Source organism: Mixophyes fleayi, chromosome 4 (genome assembly GCF_038048845.1).
Source record: "Mixophyes fleayi isolate aMixFle1 chromosome 4, aMixFle1.hap1, whole genome shotgun sequence".
Classification (NCBI taxonomy): domain Eukaryota; kingdom Metazoa; phylum Chordata; class Amphibia; order Anura; family Limnodynastidae; genus Mixophyes; species Mixophyes fleayi.
In genome coordinates, this window is record NC_134405.1 from 249,909,133 (window position 1) to 249,931,528 (window position 22,396).

General features: G+C 40.5%; 1 protein-coding gene across 1 annotated transcript in view; it reads left to right on the plus strand.

Moving 5' to 3' along the window:
• ERGIC1 (endoplasmic reticulum-golgi intermediate compartment 1) overlaps nt 1-22,130 on the plus strand; it is a 69,890-nt gene extending 47,760 nt beyond the window's left edge. Inside the window, exons 8-10 of the mRNA XM_075209631.1 lie at nt 453-553; nt 1,011-1,133; nt 18,897-22,130. Of these exons, the coding sequence (XP_075065732.1) occupies nt 453-553; nt 1,011-1,133; nt 18,897-19,004 (332 nt within the window). The 3' untranslated portion in view covers nt 19,005-22,130. The remainder of the gene's footprint in view (nt 1-452; nt 554-1,010; nt 1,134-18,896) is intronic.
• The last annotated feature ends 266 nt before the right edge of the window (nt 22,131-22,396 follow it).

The following is a 22,396-nucleotide window of genomic DNA, read 5'->3' on the forward strand; positions in this document are numbered from 1 at the left end:
ATTGTTTGTATTTTGTTCCCCTGTTTTAAGGCACCCTGAGGGTTATTTATGAACATTTGTTCAAAGGTCCAAGTCTGCTTTACACCATACTAACCAATCTGCAGTTAGTATGTATCTGTGTAGTGCAGTTAGTCAATGAAAGCAAATGTCTGATTGGCTGCTGTTATTTTAGTTCCCATTTTCACTTGTGAGCAGTGTTCATATATAAACCTCAATGTTTCATTCCATTCAGAAGAACCACTTGGTGCTAAGAATTTATACTTGATATTTTTCTAACATGACATTCATGCAGATTCCTTGTATATTTCATGTTGTAATGTGTTTATTTTCAATGAATAGTGTTCATCACTTGTGTAATACAGAGGGTGCTCATCAGTGTAATGCACATGATACATGCACAGATGTATGTGCTGGCTTTTATTTGTGTTCACTGGCCTTTCTTACTTATGCAGCTCTGGCCTCCCATGACTACATCTTAAAGATAGTACCTACAGTATACGAAGACTTGAGTGGCAAGCAGAGATTTTCATACCAGTACACCGTCGCTAATAAGGTAAGCCTGTCTGCAGAATGAAAGCTGGCAGCGGGGTTGGCAACAGGAAATGTGTGATCTAGAAGCATGATGTCAGATTTATTAAATTGTACAGAAGAAGGTTGTTGCCAGCAGGCCTGAGACTGAAAGGCAGACTTCTTAACGAAAATAAAGAATTCCAAAAGAGTTACATAATTGAAGAGTAATGTAATCCTCAGATAACCATAGAAGGCCTCTATTATTTACATAATAACTAATAGCAGTAAGACTGCATTCATTTCTATACCTTCTGTTGCCTTCTTAATATAAGATGACTTATCGTTTTCTCCTTTAGTCCACCTATAAAAGGTATTGATCCTCCATATCAGTGATTTTTGGAGCATTTGTGCAGAGGAATTCTAAGCTATAGCAAGACTTTTTTGTTTGACTGTAATTGATTTCAACCCTTTTTAAAATGGACTTTCTATTAATCGTTTAGGAATATGTAGCATACAGCCACACAGGACGAATTATCCCTGCCATCTGGTTTCGGTATGATCTCAGCCCCATCACAGTGAAATACACAGAGAGGCGGCAACCCATGTATCGTTTTATAACCACGGTGAGTAGTGGTCGCCTACCAAGCCACGAATTACAGGAAGGCTAATTAGGCATTGCTCAAGACATATTTTTGAAAGTTTCTTCGGTTTTCAGTTTAAAAATAAAAGCGGATGCATTTCTACTGGTATAAATGCAGAAGATACACTTGGCCATTAAATAGTTCTTTGGTCCATAATTGTAGTGGCAACAGCGCAACTGTGTGTCTGCAAAAGCATTGAATAGCAATTGAGTCTTAGCGCATTACCTTGTTCACTCACTTGGCCTCCAGGTGCACCGTACCAGGGCTTGCCCAACCGCTCAGGTCAAATCACTAGATCAGTGGTTCCCAAACTGCGCCACGACTCCCTGGGGTGCCTTGGCGTTCTAACAGAGGTGTCCTGGCCAGGGACTGTGGTAAGCATGGCGGTTAACTACATGTTAATTATTTCGGCTTAGGGGTGCCCTGAAAAAATTATGGAGAACACTAAGGGTGCCTCAAACTGAGAAAGTTTGAGATCCAATGCACTAAATCATACAGGGTACAGTTAACATAGTTAGCTGCCATCCTAGGCAACATCTGCACTATCCCCATCATATGTTAATCCAACTTGGAAATTTTTTCGGACAAATACATACTGCAGTTTATGGACAGTTTGATCTAAAACAACCTTATTGGTCAGAAAAATCACAATGTGTGTGAGTACTTCATACTCGATCTCGGTGGTGGTCATTTCAACGAGTAAGAAAACCCGACAACACTTACCCTGACATGGTCACCATGTAGCTGTCATTGCCGACATACTGCTAATTCCAACTGTTTGACAAAGTAACCTTCAGCAATTGCGACCAATAAACATCCTGGCACCACAGATGGACGTTACGTTCAAGGGCGACACTATTATTCCTGCTGTTAAGGGGTAATGCAAGGAAGCATTGGCTGTACAACGTACAAGCCTTTGTAAAAAAAAAAAAAAAAAAATTGTACAGCTGGCGCCTCCTGGCATTACCCCCTAAACAGCAGGAGTATTGGTGTTGCCCTTGAAAATGACGTCCATCTGTGGTACCGATATGTTGATTGGTCGCAATTGTTGGAGCTCACTTTCTCAAACAGTGGGAATTGCCAGTCTGTCGGGAGTGACCGCTTTGTGTTGACAAGGTAAGTGTTGTCTGCTTTTTCTTAACCGCCCTATAGTACCCCGCCCAAGAGATAGAAGAAAAAAAATTGTATCTTTTTATTTATAATTACTTTGAAGAAAGCCTGCGAGCCGCCTGCTTTGTGGCATAATACTGTTTTTAGTTTTTTTTTATTAACCAATTTGTTTGTAGGGTTGTGAGGCTGTGTATTACAGACCTAGATAATATACACAAAATAACTAAAAAAAAGTGGGCATACTGATGGAGCCAATGTTTTTTCAACATGCCATATTTTATTTTAAGTGTATGAACGTAGTAGTTGGAACCATTAGAACCCTTTTGGTTGGGTCAGATCCCAGTAATGTTATTTCAGGAAATAAAGATTCCTGTAATTGCGTCATGGAGCACTGTTCCTGAAATAGGAATTTTATGATTTCAGCTTCTCTACCATGCCAACTAATGGAAAAAACAAGAGTTAATAAGTAAAACTAAAGCTATAGAAGGTTTGCGCTTACTTCATTCTGTCATTAAAGCAGCACTTACTCCACCCACGCTACAGGATCCTTAAGAAAGCACTTGTTGTATATGCACAGCGGGTCCCTGTAGCAAAATGAGGTTGATAATAATAAAACCTCATTATGCTTGAATAATTTGGGGAAGAAGATACATTTATATAAACCACCGGCACACTTGACAGCAACAAGACTCCTACGCTTTGTACTTTCATTGCTGACAGTGGGGGGTTTATGCTTAGATAGCAGTGGGACATGAATAGGTTTGTTAGACAGGGGAGTGGGTGTTAGACTTGTGCATGGATTCGGGGGATATTTAAGATTAGTGTGGGGGGCTTGTAGTTCGGGGTAGGGGTCGGCTGCTGTGCTAAGCTCACAGTTAAGGTGCAAGGGAGGTAAGGAGTAGGGTTGGACTAGAGAAACTTGTACACTACATTTAGACTCTAGAGAAGGGGTCCAATTGATTATTGAATCATCTGATTATGAAGCCAATGTGTAGAAGAGTCTAAGGTAACAAATGTAAAAGTATGTAAGTCGGAAAGTAGATCATTGATCCCTTTGACAATTGGCTTGCTTGTTCTTACAGACCTGTCTAAAACATGGTTACACAAAGTCAATGTGTAACCATGGTTACACTCAATGGTCCACTGAATGGGATGCATGGATCAATAATTATTACTATTACTATTGTCAGAGATCTTGTACCACAATATAAGTCCTACTAAAATTACACAACTTTACTTTCAGAAAACAAACACTGACATTAGAGGTCAATGCCAAGCAGCAGACCTTTTTAAAATTGAGGTCAACAATGTTAAAATCGCCCTTCTAGGTTTTTCTTGCTTTCAAATCTGTGCTGATTTATTTCCCCTCCACATATGGCCATACAACTGTTGGCAGAGTGAAAAAAATCTTGTATCTAGTAACTTTTGGGTAGTTGCTGTTTGTACAGTAAACCTACTGCAGTGATCTGGCAATCCTTTTAAGTATGTTGCTTTCCATGTGTCTGTAAAATGGGATGTGGCTACAATAAGACACAAAGTAAACAAAGTCAGTCAGTGTGTAGTTAATAGCCACCATCATGTAGTAAGGTGTCCTCCCCTCTTCTGATCATCTAAGCTCCATCTGCCAATGATCCACTTTGTCTTTAGTATGAGAACTGTCTCTCAGAGAGCGGACACTGCTCCTCCACCCAACAGATGGTGTGTGTGGATTACTAAAGCTGGGTGATCAGATGGTGGGGGTTGTAGAGAAGCACCTGCTGTTCAGACTGCTGTCTCATTCACAATCTCTTGTTCAGTCCACGAGACCAGCAGCATATCCACTATTCACACGTTTCCCAGTCAATGAGGAGAGCTGAGGGGCAAGAGGGAAGGGGGGTTATAAACAGGCGATCAAGGAACTTCTCTTTTGTATATGGGGAAGAATCTTTTGTAACTCTCTGTTAAAAGGACGGGGGAAACAAAGACAACCACACACAAAACAGAAGGGTTCTCAGGCTCTGTTAGACATGCCGCTCCGTGATAGGAGAGATATAATTGGCTTTTAGAAATTTAAAAAATGCAATGCACCAAATGCTGTGTGCTCTGCTGTGCCCCACCGTTGTGTTGCTGTTAATTGTGAGAAATGAGGACATTTAAGCTGGTGATTTACATATAATTTGAAGAATTATGATATAATTATAGAGGTCAAACTTCTTGGTACTCACATTTTACTAGGATGCCATAAAGTTAAATAGTTTGGATTTTCATGTTACCTTTTGTGAATATTTACCTAACCTATTGTGATGTCTGATTTATTTATTTGGATAAACTGTTGTAGTATCCGCAGTATCAAGGATAGTAAACTTTTTTGAACATTATACAATAGTCTGTAACATTTCAGAACATCTGCAAATAAGGTTCTATCCTTATGTGTCCCCAGAGTGGTCCTCAAGCCAGCGCTGTTTTCTTTACTGTTCTTGACATACAGATTTCAGCTGAGTATGTTATTTCACTGCATTTCTATATACAGAGTGCAGCTTGTAAGTCAGGGTCCCAGAATCTATTTTGGGGTCACTGGTTGTCAGCTTGTATAAAAAGAGGTTGACGTGCTATTTTTAGTATTTCTATACTAATGCCTTTTCTCCTACCGAGTAACTAACTTGCTGGGGATCTACAAAGGTGGAATTATTTTATGTACATTTTGTTGTATTGGTTGATATGTTTAATATTGTCTGTTTAGACAGTGCTGCAATTTATTTACACTGCAAGTTCAAGAGAAACAAATAGTTATAGTTCATGGTTAACAAAGAAAATATTGCTTCACCATAAATTGTGTACAGAGATAATCTGGTAATTAGGTGAAAATGCTTTTTTTGTTCACTTTTAAAAGACAACTACGGCAACATTGAAAATCCTAATGATAATTTTCGTAATGCTGGTCTTGTGTTAATATTTCAAAAGGAAAGATCATTATTAATTACCTTATTGAAAAAATATATTTCTCTTTCATCCGGTCTGGGGGACACTGCTTACCATGGGTTGTGGAGGGGAGCACGGGAGTTGGCACCTAGCTAGTTAACTTTCGCACTGCTGACAGACCCCTCCCCTCTACAATCCCCCCGCCTCTTCCTCCTCAGGTTTTTTTAGGTGCCCATGGAGTTGGGCAAGTTTTATCTAACTGCTGTTATTTTACTTTTTCTTTTAATTTTAATTTATTACTTTTTCTCCTTTTGGTGACAGACCTGGGAGTGTGTTCTATTATAGAGAACACACTCCCAGCATAGCAGCGCAGGCACTACACTGTCAGATGAGAGCCAGAGGCTCTCCCTGACAGAGAAAGAAACATAGGGTGTCTGAATAGCGAGTGACAAGCGGTCTCTACAAACCGCTGTCACTCCTGGAGCCTCCCCGATAACCGGCGCTGCCACTGCAGGCATAGAGCGCCGGTTATCGGAGATCACAATGCGGGTGGCCATCTTGGATCCGCGGAGGACCGAGGACACGAAGGAGGCAAAACCAAGATCCCCCTCATTATAGGAGGGGGCTTTGGGGTGCAAACCGCTACGGAGACCTCAACTTGAGGTCTCCACTTCTCTGCTGCAAACCATTTTTTTTTTTTTTTTTTTATTTTTTTTTTTACAAATGCATCGGAGCTGTAAAACAGAGAGACAGCATATCAGAGGGGCGGGGAGCTCCCCCGCTCTCCAGAGAGAAGTGGACTAGCCCGGTCTGGCGCCAAGCAGAAGCCCGGGAAAAGGACAAAGATCAGAGGGAGCAGGCACCAGAATACTGCTGACGAACTTCTCCCCTGTTTGGCCTATGGGCTAAGTATCTGACCCTTTTTAAACACAATTTTTACTGTTTTTTGCTGAATACAAAGTGGGCTAGTAGAGGTTATTTGTAGTTCTTCTACTTGCCAAGATATTATATTGTGTTTTAACATATTACAAGTACAACTTTTATGTAAGATTAGTTGATTACTTGTTTCTCACACTATTCTCTCTACAGTGTCTCTCTCCCTCTCGTTCTATAACAGCTAAATCTTTTAATTTAAGTCTGTGTGTTTGGTGTGCCTTCCTTTATAAAAATGACAGATAAAGGAAAGGGTCCTATTGCAAAGTATTTCACATGTTCAAGATGTAATGTAAAATTACCTTGTGGGCAGAAAGACCCGTTGGCGCTCTGCTCTGTCTGGTAAGCAGGGGTCCCCCCTGCGCAAACCCAACATATTCCAGCCCCACTGACGGAGGAGAAGGCCTGGGTAGCTTCCCTGACACAGTCCATTTCCTCTTTGGCACAGATGGTCTCCCAATCTAATAAATTGTGGTCTAGTGTGGCAGCGTCTGTGACTAATAATGTTATTACTCCTGTGGGGCTCCCTGCTGCCACGGTTTCTACTGAAACGTCTGTACCAGGACCTTCCTCGTTGCTTTACGGACCAGGCCCCTGTTCCCACAGAACCGGCATGGTCCGCAGCATTTATAAAGGGTTTGGATAAACTAAACCAGTTACTTGAATCCCCAAACATTCCGCCTGCTAAAAGAAAGCGGCCTAGATCCGCTAATACCCTTATGGTCATTTCAGACTCTGAAGGGGTTTCAGAGGAGGAGGGGGAAATAAATTCTGATCCTGACCAGGTTTAGCCTTTGGAACAGGAAGAAAACACTAAAAGCCAATTTATTGATGATTTGGTTTTAGCGGTGAGACAGGCGTTGGACCTCCCAGAACCGGAGGATCCTACTCCTAGAGACAGAAGTCTCTTTAAGAAGGCCAAAAGGAAGGCTATCCGTTTTCCCCTTCTGTAGAACTCCAAGATATTGCAGAGGGAGCCTGGAAGCAGCCTGATAGAAGGTTCTCTGTTCCCAGAAGGTTCTCTTCCCTGTATGCATTGCAGGAGGAAGACGTGGCTCGCTGGGAGAGTATTCCTAAGGTGGATATTCCAGTAGCCCGTTTGGCCAGACACACTTTACTACCAGTCCCAGGTTCAGCAACTCTGCAGGATGCCAATGATCGCAGAGTGGAATCCCAGCTGAAATCTATATTTATGGCTGCGGGTTCTTCCTTTTAGACCCACATTTGCTTCAGCTTGGGTTGCTAGAGCCATGGAAGCATGGGCAGACCAACTGGCAGAGGCCTTACAGGACTCTGATTTACTTCCCCTGGCTTTGCATTTGAAAGAGGCATCGGGGTACCTTTACGAGGCGGCCCAGAACACAGCGTCTCTGTCCTCCTCTATTCAGGCTGCATCCATTTCAGCAAGAAGAACGTTATGGCTGAAATCCTGGGAAGGAGATTCGGAATCAAAAAAGTCAGTTGAAACCATTCCTTTTTCAGCAGCAGGTTTGTTCGGCCCGGAATTGGATACTATGATTTCCCAGGCAACAGGGAGCAAAAGCACTTCTTTGCCGGTATTCTCAAGTAGGGGCCGGACTCCTCGGGTCAGCTCTTTTCGTCAGCCCTTTAGGGGGAGCTCCTTGCCTAGAGGTCCGTCATTTAGAGGTAGACAACCGAATGCTCGAGGCTCCTCTGTCAGGGGTAGATCCTCATTTGCAGCTAGGCACCAGGCCTCCAAGACACAGGAAAAGCCTGCGTCCTGACGACCACTCTACCCCGCCGGAGGTGGCGCCAGTGGGGGGACGTCTGTCGCTGTTTTGGGAACAATGGGCAGCGTCGTCCCAAGACCCTTGGATTCGGGGCATTATATCAAGGGGGTACATGATAGACCTGCTGGGTCCGGTACCACATAGTTTCTTTGTAACCCCACTACCCCGAGATCCAACAAGAAGACAGGCGATACAGGCCTGTGTCACCTCTCTTCTTTCGCAAAGAGTCATCTGCAGGGTCCCAGACCACCAGAAGGGACAAGGGTTTTATTCAAATCTGTTTCTGGTCAAGAAGCCGGACGGGTCCTTTCGACCTATTTTAAACCTAAAGAACCTCAATGTGCACTTACGGGTGGACAGATTTCGGATGGAATCCCTGAGGTCGGTAATAAACGGCTTAGAGAAGGATCAGTTTATGGCTTCCATAGATATAAAGGATGAATACCTCCACCTTCCCATTTGGAGCAACCATCAGTCTCTCCTAGGGTTAACAGTGGGGTCCTCTCACTATCAGTTTCGGGCCCTTCCCTTCGGCCTCTCCACAGCTCCGAGGGTCTTCACGAAGATCATGTCGGTCATGGCAGCGTGTCTTCACTTAAAGGGAGTTCAGGTCGTACCTTATTGGGACGATCTGCTCATCAAATCCTCCTCAGAGATTTTCTTACGTCAACACTTATCACTCACCATAGCGATCCTCGAGAGCCATGGGTGGTTGATAAACTTAAAGAAATCCCAGATGGTTCCGTGTCAACGCATGGTCTTCCTGGGGCTTATCATGGATACCAGTCGGCAGAAGGTGTTCCTGCCTATGGAGAAGATCAGTTCAATCCGGACTGTAACATCTCAGGTCTTGTCCTCTCCCAATCCCTCAATTCATTTGTGCATGCGGCTGCTTGGGAAGATGGAAGAAGGTGGCCTCCTTCTAAACAATCCCCTTCGGTCGGGCTCATTCTCGATGTTTCTAGTGGGACCTGTTACAGAAATGGTCAGGATCCCACATACACGTGAATCTCCAGAGGATCTCGCTGTCCCCGGGGGCTAGAGAATCACTCCAGTGGTGGCTGAATCAGGATCACATGTCGGTGGGCAGGTCTTTCGCTCCATGGTCATGGATCATAGCCACGATGCCAGCCTGAGAGGTTGGGGGGCGGTAGTCTTGCACCTCCGGCTCCAGGGGCTTTGGTCGGTTCAGGAATCAGCCTTATAAATAAACGTGTTGAAGGCGATTCTTTTAGCCCTTCGGGGGGCCCAGTCCCTCCTTCAGGGCCACCCTGTCAGAGTTCAGTCCAACAATGCCACGGCTGTGGCATATGTCAACAGGCAGCTCAGATTTTTGTTTGGGCAGAACAGTATGTTCCAGCAATTTCGGCAGTATTCATTCCAGGAATAAATAATTGGGAGACCGACTATCAAAGTCTAAATCAAGTGATGCCGGGGGAGTGGTCACTCCATCCGGAAGTATTTCAGTCTCTAGTTCAGAGGTGGGGTCTTCCGGATATAGATCTCATGGCCTCCAGACACAACAGGAAAGTTCACAGGTTTTGCGCAAGGGCAAGAGACCCCTTAGCGGTGGCAGTGGACATAATGACGATGTCAGGGGAATTCAGGTTAGGATACCTGTTTCCTCCGATTCCCATGCTTCCTCGCGTGCTCAGACGAGTAAGGCTAAAGGGGTTCTTCCGGTAATTTTAATAGCTCCCTCATGGCCAGGCCGAGTGTGGTACGCGGACATAGTCTTGTTGGCGGTAGAACAAGGATTTCGTCTTCCGTCTCGAGACGACCTTCTTCTTCAAGGTCCCTTCTGACACCAGAATTTCCTCAGCTCAGTTTAACGGCATGGCTGTTGAAGCCAGCCTCTGGAGGGCTAGTGGTTTTTCCTCCAGTGTAGTGAACACTATGATGCAAGCTCGTAAGCCAGTTTTGGCTCGCATCTATCATCGGATTTGGAGAGCCTATATCAGATGGTGTGAAAATAGGACATGTCACACGTCTTCCTTTCGTCCTCCTCGCTTATTGGCTTTTCTTCAGGATGGGCTAAAAGTTCAGGTATCGGCACTATCAGTCTTTTTTCACCTGAAATTAGCAGAGTTGCCAGATATCAAGACTTTTCTTCAGGGAGTCTTACATATTCAACCTCCCTACGTTCCACTTAACGCACCATGGGATTTTAACCTGGTACTGGATATGCTTAAAGGGCCTCCTTTTGAGCCTTTACTTGAGGCAGATTTTAGGTGTTTGACCTGGAAGGTTGTTTTTCTTTTGGCAATTGCATCGGCACGTAGGGTATCGGAATTGGGAGCTCTGTCTTGCCGGAAACCATATCTGGTTTTTCATGAGGACAGAGCGGTTTTGAGAACACTCCCCTCCTTTGTTCCAAAAGTAGTGTCCTCCTTCCATTTGAACCAGGAAATTGTAGTTCCGTTTTTTTCATCTACTTCTCAGTCTAATCTGCAGTCTAAAGAAAAGTTAGATGTGGTTAGGGCTCTCCGTATTTATGTCAAAAGAACATCTCATATTAGACAAACTGATTTCCTGTTTGTTCTCTATGGTTCTAATAAAAGAGGCTGGCCAGCCTCTAAACAGTCCATTGCAAGATGGATTACGGCAACTATTAAGCAGGCTTACATGAGAGCTAACCTGCATGTGCCAGAGAGACTTACGGCCCATTCCACCAGATCGGTAGGGGCATCATGGGCAGCAAGGAATGGGGCTTCTGCTGACCAGCTTTGCAGGGCAGCGACCTGGTCTTCTGTCCACATATTTACCAAATTCTATCAATTTAATGTATTCGCATCCGCGGATGCAAATTTCGCTCGTAGTGCTCTACGAGCGGGGCTTTCAGAGCAGTCCCACCCTTAGGGGGCTGCTTTAGAACGTCCCCATGGTAAGCAGTGTCCCCCAGACCGGATGAAGGAGAAAAGAGGATTTATGTACTTACGTTAAATCCGTTTCTCTGATTCCGTCTGGGGGACACTGCGATCCCTCCCTTCTGCCTTTCCTCTGTATGCTCTTGGTTGATTGTCCTATCTCCTTTGGGGCTTTTTAAATTAATTGAGGAGGAAGAGGCGGAGTATTGTAGAGGGGAGGGGTCTGTCAGCAGTGCTAAACATTAACTAGCTAGGTGCCAACTCCCGTGCTCCCCTCCACAACCCATGGTAAGCAGTGTCCCCCAGATGGAATCAGAGAAACGGATTTAACGTAAGTACATAAATCCTCTTATTTAGCTGTAATAGAGCTGCTTTTAGTTTTCCAGTTTTGTGATAGTTGTCCTTTTTACCTATTTTTGTCTGCCAGTGCCACTTTTTGAAGTATACAGAACAAGGGGTGCAATGGAGTACAGATAATACAGTGTTAATGATGACACATAAGGTTACAGTTTTTATCTTTTCCGCCTCATATCCTCATGTCTCCATATCGCCTCATCTGGCTGTGGCTTGCCTTGGCCCCTGGTCAGTGCTGGACACTCTGTATCTGTGGTCTGGGTCTGAGAACTGATGTGATTGCTTATTCTCACACATCCATTGTGTGCACGGATTTCAAGCTCTCACCCAGGGTGTTTTTGAGTCACTTCTAATAGGAGCATCTGCGCTTTTGATTCTGTTGTGAACAACCGTGTACCCACACATATGCATTTATTTACTAAAATTACAGATGTACGATGCACAAGACATGACGGGACGGTCATTGGACCTAAAGTATACAACATTTGCATATTCTGCAAAGAAAAAAAATTAAGTTTTGATATTTATTCTCAAAGATCACCATATGCAGACTCTATGAAGCAGCTGTGTTAATGTGTGATGATTTCATCCAATATATTTGTCATATTACATTACATAGAACAGTAAGGGGATAAAGTTAGAGTATTTTAATACAATACATGTATCAAGTTATATTAGAACATCTATTTATTACAATATGATGTTTAAATGGATATTGCAAATGTAGAGAAGCTACAGCTCTGCAATCAGCGCTTCAGTTTTGGCACAAGCATTAGGGCTCTGATTTACCAAACATCTGGATTTATAAAGCCGCTGCGATGATGGCCCAGATATGGTTTATCTTCCCATAATCATTTAGAGAACTGATCTCATTATTGCAGCAGGGAACGCGTAAAAAAAAAAAAAAAAGATGGCCTTGAGCATACCTCAAAATTAGACTAAATGAGTGTCCTGATTCACATATCACACAATGTGTATGAGCCACTCTTTCCATCTCTTGCTCAGTGATCTGTAGCCAATCAGGCCTTGTATCATGTGAGGAAGCAGATTGCTGGGTGAGTTACAAAGACCTGATAATACTGCTATATATATTTCATCTTTGATGTGAGAGGAAAATCCGAGTAGGTTACATATTCAAGAGACTACTTTGTTTCTGTGCACTGAACTGTGAAAGGTAACGGCATGTTTATATAGCATTAACTGCTTCCTACAAGGATGCAGCAACAGTAATTTCACTTTTACTACTAAATACATAATCAGCATGATACACAAGCAAAGCGTGGCACATATCGCACCATCTACACTGAATTTATAGTCAGACTAATTTGTAACCAATTTAGTGCCTTTTAAATATCAAGTAGGAAATGTTTGTTTTTAGAAAGAGAAATTAACTTCAGTAGATACCAGAATATTTCTTTTTAAACAATAATTTGTATTTGTTTCCATTCAGTGTCACTGGCAAAATAAAGTGATGGCTATCTGAAAATAGTAATACGATATGGTTCACCTGATGTATAAGTAGCTTTTCAAGTACCGTTGAAGCAGAATAGGTTGAGGCTTGCCGACAAACCTGCATTTTCTTTTTTAAGTGTATTTGTTACCTACAGACAGCGAATCATCTGTTTTATGGGCTTAATCAATAGCAGCTTACTAATACACTTGAGCATTGTCACTGATTTATTGTCTGTAAGCACAGGGTAAATCTTTACTTAAACTTTCATGAATGTTAAACAGACACCTACTGCCTTTTGTCTCTAGTAAAAATAGCACCTGTAAGCAAGAAAAGATCATATCTTGGTGTTAAGAGATGGTACTGTTACGCATAATGTTGCCACACTTTATTAAAATAAAATACTAGTATTTTTGGTAGTGAGTTCTATGCTTTATATGTTCAGAGCAAAGAAAATTGTGTCGTAAATGAGAGGTGCATATGGCTCCCTGGATAGGTTTTTGTATGCCCCTAAGCTTGTAATCATCATCATCATCATTTATTTATATAGAGCCACTGATTCCGCAGCGCTTTACAGAGAACTCGCTCATGTCAGTCCCTGCCCCATTGGAGCTTACAGTATAAATTCCCTAACATACACACAGACAGACACAGACATTACGGTCCATTTTGATATCCGCTAATTGATCTACCAGTATGTTTTTGGAGTGTGGGAGGAAACCGGAGCACCCGGAGGAAACCCACGCAAACACAGGGAGAACATATAAACTCCACACAGATAAGGCCATGGTCTGGAATTGAACTCATGACCCCAGTGCTGTGAGGCAGAAGTGCTAACCACTAAGCCACCGTGCTAAGTGGTTAGCAAATACTCAGTATTTGCAGAACCAGTAGGGAACATAGGTAAAAATAAAGACCACAAATGGAGAAAATTATAAAATAGTGTTTGTGCTATGTATAAATTTAAACATTGCCTCTAAAGAAATCAATATTAAATAATGTATCTGTACTGTGATTCCTAGTTAATTTGAAGTTCAGTTTAGGCTGAACTCTTTCACTATTATTATAAGATCTTGATTTCAAAACTTATAGCTGTAAAAACAAAGGCAAATCATTTAAAACACAAATTCTACTTTTTTTTTCTGTGCACTGTTCAAAGGTCAACTGTAATGATTGCGCTAGCCTTAAATAAAATATTACACTAAAATAGAATAAAGTGCTATAAGTGTATTCCAAGCCTATGACATTATGGAAATTTGGGGCACCTCCTGGTATTTAGTGTGGGCTGGTGGATTTCAGTGGCAGCTGTTTTGCTTCTAAATTTAATTGGTGCCAATAGTGTGGTTTGGAGCATCATCCTTGGACAAAATATTAGCAGGAGGGTGGAGTTCTGCTTCATATCTTGAACACTATTTCTTGTAATGTAGGATCAACCCATCAGTAGTGTATTCTATAAGGCATCTCTGTTCAACCACTAGTTTAAGTTATTGATATACATGTTTTTAGCAACTGAACAGTAGCATTAATGTGATATTTTAATAAATTCTGTCCTAGTTTATAGTATGTATTAGTATGCTGATTGAACCATACTTATGGAAACTATTACCCTCCTAATGCTCGTTGAGTATTTTTTTCCGCTTTGCAGTAGTACAAAGGAAATATCTATGTATTATATTGAATATATAATCAGAAGCAAAACTTGGATTACACTTTCCCTGGACCGACTGAGAATTTAAAGAATAAAGGGTTGAACTTTGTGATTGTGTAACTATATGGGTAGATGTCCTGCCATGAAAAACTTCTGTGTATGTTTATAGGGTTAAAGTAGTATATTTAATAAAGTTAAAACTAGCTATGACCCCAGTTGTATTGTTTGCAATGTCTGAGCTTCACTGCTTGTGCTTGGAGTTGTAAGGGAGTTTACTCCGGCAATAAGGTTTATTTTCACTTCACCCAATAACAAAAAAGGGGTTATTGCCAGCGATAACCCTGCCAGTTTTAAGTTTCGCTAGCGAAGGCTTACCCATGCCTTTGCATGGGGAATCCTATTTAGCAAGTAATGCGGTGGTACATGTACTGTCGTAATAACTGTGTTCTGTTATCGCCATCTCATGAATAAAACATTGTTTTAATGTACGAACGTTTCAAATTTATTGGAAAAATTAAGAAAATATATATAAAAAAATGTATTTGTTATTATGGCTGCAATAAAAAAAAAGACTTGTTGTAGTGATCAGGGACATTTTGAAAACTGTGCCCCTATACTGTAGTGACAATAGGGGGATTGTGTATGTTTTAGTTGAACAGCTGTTGGCGAGAACTACAAACTAAGTATTATAGAAGAGAAGAGAAGGACTACTGGATCGGTGCAGAAATACTGAATTATATATGGTGACTTGACTTGGTGCAATTCACAACCAAAAAAATATATTGGAAGTATAAAAGGCTCAAAATATAACAGCAACTTTAATACATATATTGTTATATATTTGTCTCCGTCACAAATTTACAATTTCTCGGGATGATGAAGAGACATTTTTTCCCACTGTCAGTCCAGATTAAGAATTAGCACTGTTCTTTTTTTTTTTTCTCTTATTTATAAACCCCTACAAATAGTTATTTTCAATAGTGAGTCACTGTTCTGTTTCTCTAAAACACAGTCAATCTTTCCCCAACTCTGCTGGCAGCTTAGGTCCCACGTCACTGCTAATAGTCAGTCTGTGTATTGGAACCTGTGCGTCACTTGGGCACATACTAATGATTAACACCTCACATGGCCCACAAGCCAGCAGTGACCTTACCACAGATAATCTCCATCTATTTACCTTTCTCATACAGGCTCTGAATCCATCAAACTGTTTCTTTTCAGAGAATTTTTCAACATCTTTAATAGTTCTATCATTGCTGTATTATGGGGAATGCAAAGTACTGTCCAAATGCCACTATTTCAAAGGGGCTTATTTTTTATACAGCTGTTCGTCTTCCCGGAGTATTAATATTTGATATATTGGTATATAATGCGTGTTTTAGGTCTTTGTTATTTGTGGTTGTTACTAGTGAGCAGTGTGTTAAGGCAATGTGTGTAATGCATTCTCCTTTCCATTTGTTGAAGCATAGTCATATAAAATAAGCAGTTAGACAAAGGGTCTATTGTTTAATCTCAAATATCATGTCTGTTAATCGGAAAGAAAATAAACCATTTCAGCGCTCCACTAATTGCAGGTAAGTATGCTGATGATGCAGGAAAACATAGTAGGTGGGCCAGTGAGTGAGTGCTTTTTATCATTTTACTTCCCAACTTTATGTATTGCATATATTTACATGCGTACACTCAGTAGTTTGAGTATAATATACTATTTTAGCATAAGAGTGAAGTTTCTAATATTTTTATGGCATCATAACTAACAAAACACAACATTTTGAATTTGCTCGTCAAACATTCATCTTCTTTGTAAATAGTGTTTTTAAAATGGAAGTATTAGGAAGTTCAGCAGTACAGACTGAGCACCAAAGACCGCAAACAGATGAAGGTCACATATACTGGTGACATGTGAACCACTCTAGGACTCTGTACAGAATATCGGCCTCTATGGATGGGTTAGGGCAATTCTAGTTGAGGATGATCAAGAAGGAGTTTCGATGGGAACCATACTGAATTTACCCAGAAAATGGGACAAAATAGACTGTTCTCCCTCAAATCCTGATAGTCTCTAAGGCTGTGTGTATACAATTTGAAGATTCTTCACAAGCTGTGAATAATCTATGTATGTGCTTTTTTTTTTTTATTGATAAGCTATGACTTGTGATGGCGTGAAATATGAAGTACATGTAAGTAAAACCAGTTTAAAGATACCACTTTAGAAGTACAGTGTTGCCCACATGTTCCATAAGCTGTTGCATTTGACTAATGTAAATTTAAGGGGGAAAAAAGCCCTCAAAATAACATTGCTGGTAGTGTCTAAGAAATTGTGACATCATTGGGGCATGGTCCGGTCCTTGAGGTTACAGGCCATTTAATGACAGAAGAACCTTTAATCCTTTGGCCTTTATGTCATTTATAATCCATGAGAAGCTGACGCCAGTAACGGCTGCATTGCCATTATAATGCTTAGTAGCTGAAACGAGTCACTGAGCTTCATCTATTCATGGAACAATAAAAACTAGATTTTAATTTACTTTGGCATACCTTGTATTCCTTGGTCCACAGCCAACTTCCTGAGAGCCCTGGCATAAGGATTGTTCTGTGTATTCAGTACCTGATTGTTCATAGATGTAGGTATTTGTGCGTTCCCTATCACTCCCTTGATAAACATAGCCTTAACCTGTTTCACCACTAATCATGTAAAACACTTTTGGAGTAAGGCACATATCCATTATTTAAATCTCTCTCTCTTCCGTTATTTCATAGTGAATGGATTAGAGGCGGATGGTCACATTTAAATTATTTGGGTGCACCTTATGACAGCAGATGACTGAAAACGTTCAGTTCTCTGGGCTTTACTTCTACCCCTGTCCTTTGTATGTCCTCTGCCTTGCTAAAATGGCTGTGTACATCACGTTGGCAACTCTCCTATGAGGTTAATGCTATCTCTGTGTACATCCATCGTTCCTCCATACAGCTGTCAAAAACTGAACAGAGGAGAGACAGGTTTTGTGTACACAAACATTATTTAAACCCATCATAGGCCAAGACTGAAAAATAGGATACTTGTTTAGTATTGTCTGGCTGCTCCTCCCCAAGAGAGACGCATTAAGACAGACTGAAGGTTTCTTTTTTCGAAGCTGCCACTATTTCTGGCTACTGTCCTCCACAGGCATGTATGTGAAAGAAAGGATCGTTACAACCACCAAATTAGAATACGAGGGCCAAAATTAATCTGGCCACATTTTTTGCATCTCCGAACATGGGGTTTGAAACAGCTGTTGCCCCAGGGAACAGAAATGTTTTTGTAAACAGACCAAATATATATGGTAAAGGGTATATGCAGAAGGATGGAAAAAGCATACAGGTAGTTATAGTTTAACATCTTGTTTTAGAAGATTTTACAACCTAGAATTGTCCTTTGGTAAAATGCTCTAATCAAAATAACTTTGAATCCTCCGATGGTTAAATGTAGCTCTTTTAAATAGAGTATTGACACTACAGCCATTGTAACTCCCATAAGTGATATTAGTTTTGTTTGGTCGGCCAGAACTTGGGTCATTGTGGTTGCAGAGGAACAATATTACTTCTTAATTAATTTGACCACATGTTCACATACTTCCGCTTTCTTTCCAGAGAGTTATATATTCCAGATTTTCTTAAACATTCTCAGGCATGATGTAAGAATTACTGGATCAATGTAAATGACTTTTGAAATGTTCTCCTCTAATACATATATCTCGACACTAAGTATATAAATTGGATAATAGGCTTCCATCTAGGACCTGCTTTGGAACGATGCTGGGTGACATCACTAAATAGCTATAGGCACTTATTGTGTTAATGGGGCTCTTAAGTGCTGAATTGCTTATTTGGGAAACATATGTTTTTAGTTGAGTTCTGTCTGCAGAGTGGAAAATAGTGCTCTCACATCTGAAAGGTGCTAAAATTAAAATGTCATTACTTGGTTCTAGAAAGTAATCGTTCTGCCATTTTGCGCTTAAATGTTTTATTTGTGAAAAGTCAAGAGAGAAAAATGACACATTTCATTACTCCTTGTGAGAGAAAGTCAAGTCAATAAGTACTGTAAACAGATTGCTCACATAGTAAATTACTGCTGTGCATAGATGGAGACACGAGCTAAGGGACTATGTTAAAATCTTAAAATTCCCAGTCAGCTTGCAGGTGGCTAGTTAGGCCATTGCCTACACACAGTGTGGGACAAACCATTCAGTAGCGCATGCCTCAATGTCACTAGCTCTTAATTTTAGTTTGGTTCAGCCCACAAAATGTCTGTCTGCTCTGTGTAGTTAGGGGACACGTTCTTGGGATTTGCAGATCGAACCCAAAATAAGGAACAATTGGTATCCCGTTAACGTACACAATAGATACATTCAGCAGTAATGTCTTGACTAACATCCAGAAAAAGCGCAGCAAGCAATGTTTATATGCCACCTAACCGCCCTCTATTCTATCAACACACAAATTACATCCAGACAAATACCTATTTTTACTGGAATACAAATGACTTTCATTTGCCACTTTTACAGCAAAAGGGAGATCCGTATCCCCCTTCATAGTTTTTTCCATCCTCTTGAGGTACAATTTTTCCTTTTACCATAGAGATATTTTGTGTAACATGTTCATTTCTTTGTAGTAACTTCGTGTAACTAGTTTTGTGTTTGAATATCATATGTGCCATTTTACATCAAAACATTCTTTACTATTATTCTCTTGCAGGTATGCGCTATCATCGGGGGAACATTCACTGTAGCTGGGATTCTGGACTCTTGTATTTTTACTGCCTCTGAAGCCTGGAAGAAGATCCAGCTCGGGAAGATGCAATAGGAACTGTCTTTATTTGTGGCACCTCCCACAGCATGTGGAAGACTTTGAAGGAGCATCGGTTCATTGGGAAATTTTTTATGTTTGAGTGAAATAAAAGACATGGGTATACAATATCCTAATTTTGACAAGACTTCATGCAGGGGCATTAAAGAGATCACTAGCAATACTATGGAGAGTTCACTACAATATCTGCAGATTTTATTTGTATATCTGTAAGTAATACATCTACTGGAGATAGACTTTGTTATCTAAAAGTGTACCTAGGGAATGCCCACAATGGAGGTGGTCCTTTTGTGGGACGAACCATTATTCAGCCTATCAAATCACTAGAAACTACTCGCATGACTGAGGCCTCACCTGAATAGTGGTTCTTCCCAGGACATGGGGGCTCCCATTGTGTGTAGGCAACAGGCTCACTCTACTGTAGGAGTTGTAGACAAAAAGGTCTTACATGTTTTTTTTTTAAATGTTCCAGGTTGTATATTGTACGGTGCCTTACAACCTGGATCCCAAAGCACTTTATGACATTGTAAAAGTATACTTGTTGCCTCTTCGGAGGCCTTCCAAAATAGTGGTCGGTAATGCAATTTACTGCAGTGGGCTGGGTAATATGACGTAAGTCTTGTCGTTAAGTCCCACCTGCCCCCAACTTCAGAGCTGCCCTTCTCTTCATCCAGAGGGGAGATCTGTATAGTTGGTAACTGTGTAATTGTCCGGTCCTATACAGAAATTACGATGTGTGCTATGTTCTTAAAGACATTGAATATGCATAAAATAAGATAGATTTAAAAAACACACTTCTTGCAATTGTAAATATAACTCTTGACCTATAACATTCTGCCCAGTTCCAAGCATCTGTAAATGTCCGTTTGAAAACAGAATTACCATGCATATATTTATGTGGGTTATCTAAAAAAGAATATCCATGAAGTCTGCAATTCTGTAAAATGAGTTGTGGCACTTGCTCTTTTCACATTGTTGTGATGACAAGAGGACTGTATAGTATAGAAAACCATGATCTCCGCAGTCCAACCCCTTTACCTGCAGTTTAATCATTCAGAGTTTGTGTTTTATTCTTTACTTGTGATAACATTGTGTATTCCTAGCTTGTCCTATGTGACTGAAATGTATTTTTGGTGATTTTGCGAAGACTACCGTTCTATGGAACAGCAGATGTAGGGTACATGTTTGTCATGAAGTCTGTCTTGTGTTTTGTTTTGTCTTATTTGTATTTGTTTTTTTTATCTTTCTTTTTTTATTTTTCCCTGCTAATCCACTCCATTTTTGTGAATTGTAAGATGATTCCAGTTATAAATGCAGTATCTTTTTACTGGTAGGGCATGTAATTAACTGAGCACATGTTTATTGTTTTTCACACTTCAACCATAAGCGCCAATACCAGGCCTGGTTTGAGTTGTCTAATATGCCCACATAACCTGTTATTTTTTAATGATTTGCCAGTTGCCAAAAAAAAAAAAAAGAGATTGCCATTGTGAAGAACATATTTGCATAGCGTTGGGCGGCAGTGCACAGTATGCGTTCCTTTTTACATTGTACAATTGGAATCAAATATATTAGAAGCGGCAGCTTTACTGTCCTGTTTTGTGGTCCTTATTACAGTACATCATGGGTTAAGGGATCAAAACATTTGGTATACACAATTCTGGTCACTGGCCACCTGTTTTGCTGTCTTTTTCAGGATATTGGGGGTACAATAATGGGTCATAGCAGTGTCTGCTCATATGAACAAGGGTTGTCCTCTGTAAATATGTCTGGATATTCATGCTGGGCTGTTCATAGAAGGCATCCCAAGTGCATCCTATTGGTAACAGATACGCGGATTAGTGCAGGATCATTTTCATAGGAGCTATATCCTATATTAGGGGCCAACTTGCTGCAAGTCAGATATTCCATCTATAGCTCTGTGTATTTAATTGCATATCTAAAAGAGGCAGGCGACACCAGGGTTCATATTTACTAAACAGAGCCATGCTGCAGACACCTGCCAACACCACAGCATGATTGATTGTTTCATTTGAGTTGACCCTGGTTTGTCACGTAACATTCCACACCAAGTATAACTTCTCAAGAGCAAATATAGCTGTCTGTAAGTCAACAGCCAAGAAAATCACTATGCATAAAAGCAAGATGCCAAATGATTTATAATATGGCGCAGTGTGCTCACATTGCTAAAACAGTATCTCATTAACTGAAAATATAAGAGAACCACATTACATATGCACCATAATTTGATGATTTAAATTTTTTTTTTTTTTAATTATGGCAAATGATTGAAAAGCAGCATTGTTCACATCAATAACTCTTAGGTTAATAATAACTATACACTATTAAAGTGTAAATTCAGTTACTGACTACAGCAAAGCACATCACCTCATAAGTCGCTTTGACATTTGGTTGGGCTGGGCGCTGGATCTCTGTCAAATTCGCCCATGTACGTACATATGTGAAAGATTGGGCTCTTTGGTACTTTCTCTGACCAGGGCACTGTTAGCCCGTCTGGATGGCGTCATTGTCCAACTGTATTTACTGTCCATTACACAGACTTCTGATGAATTCTGATCACATGCTAATTGAGATTGATTGTTTTTTTGGCCCCATACATGCTGCAATTTGTAGTCAATTGGTTCAAAAACAACCATACTGGCAGTCTAAACTGCAGTGAATGGGCAAAGGAAATTTATAATTAGCAGTTTTATTTATATTAAACAAAATACAAAGTATTTTTTAGGATCTTAAAAGCTTCTATCACTTGATTGACTTTTAGTTTATTAATATTTTTGTTTAAAAATATTCATATTTTCATCTGTTATGATGTGAAATTCCCATCTCTTCAAAATGATGATGAGGTCTATGTTCTTTCTGCAAATTATAGGTCTCTTTATCTTGTTAAATGCGCTATGCATCAGGATAGTTAAACTTAGCAGTCAATATCCTGAAAAGCATCATTAAGACAGACACTAAAGGGAGAACAGGCATGTGTGTACAAAATACATATTTACCTTTATTATTGCTGCATGTAAAAAAAAATGAATAGATGGTACGAAAATCTGTTGCCTATCAATGCATTTAACTCCATTAAAAATTATTAGTAGGCCATTTTTTACACTTTTTATGTTATTATTTTGTTTTCTAATATGAATGATGTATGTTACAGCTCTTGATGTTTAAAATTGATAAAGAGAAATCAACAAACGTCTGTGACAGCTATATACTACTTGTGTGAAACACTTTAGTTGGGTCCTGTTACGTTGTTACTCTGTTGTAAACACTACAATTTCTTACTGTGTTCTTCTTTAGCTCACTGAACAGGTCCCATAACTCCAACAAGACTCATGGTCTTTCATGTTACAGCAGTTAACACTGCGTGCTTA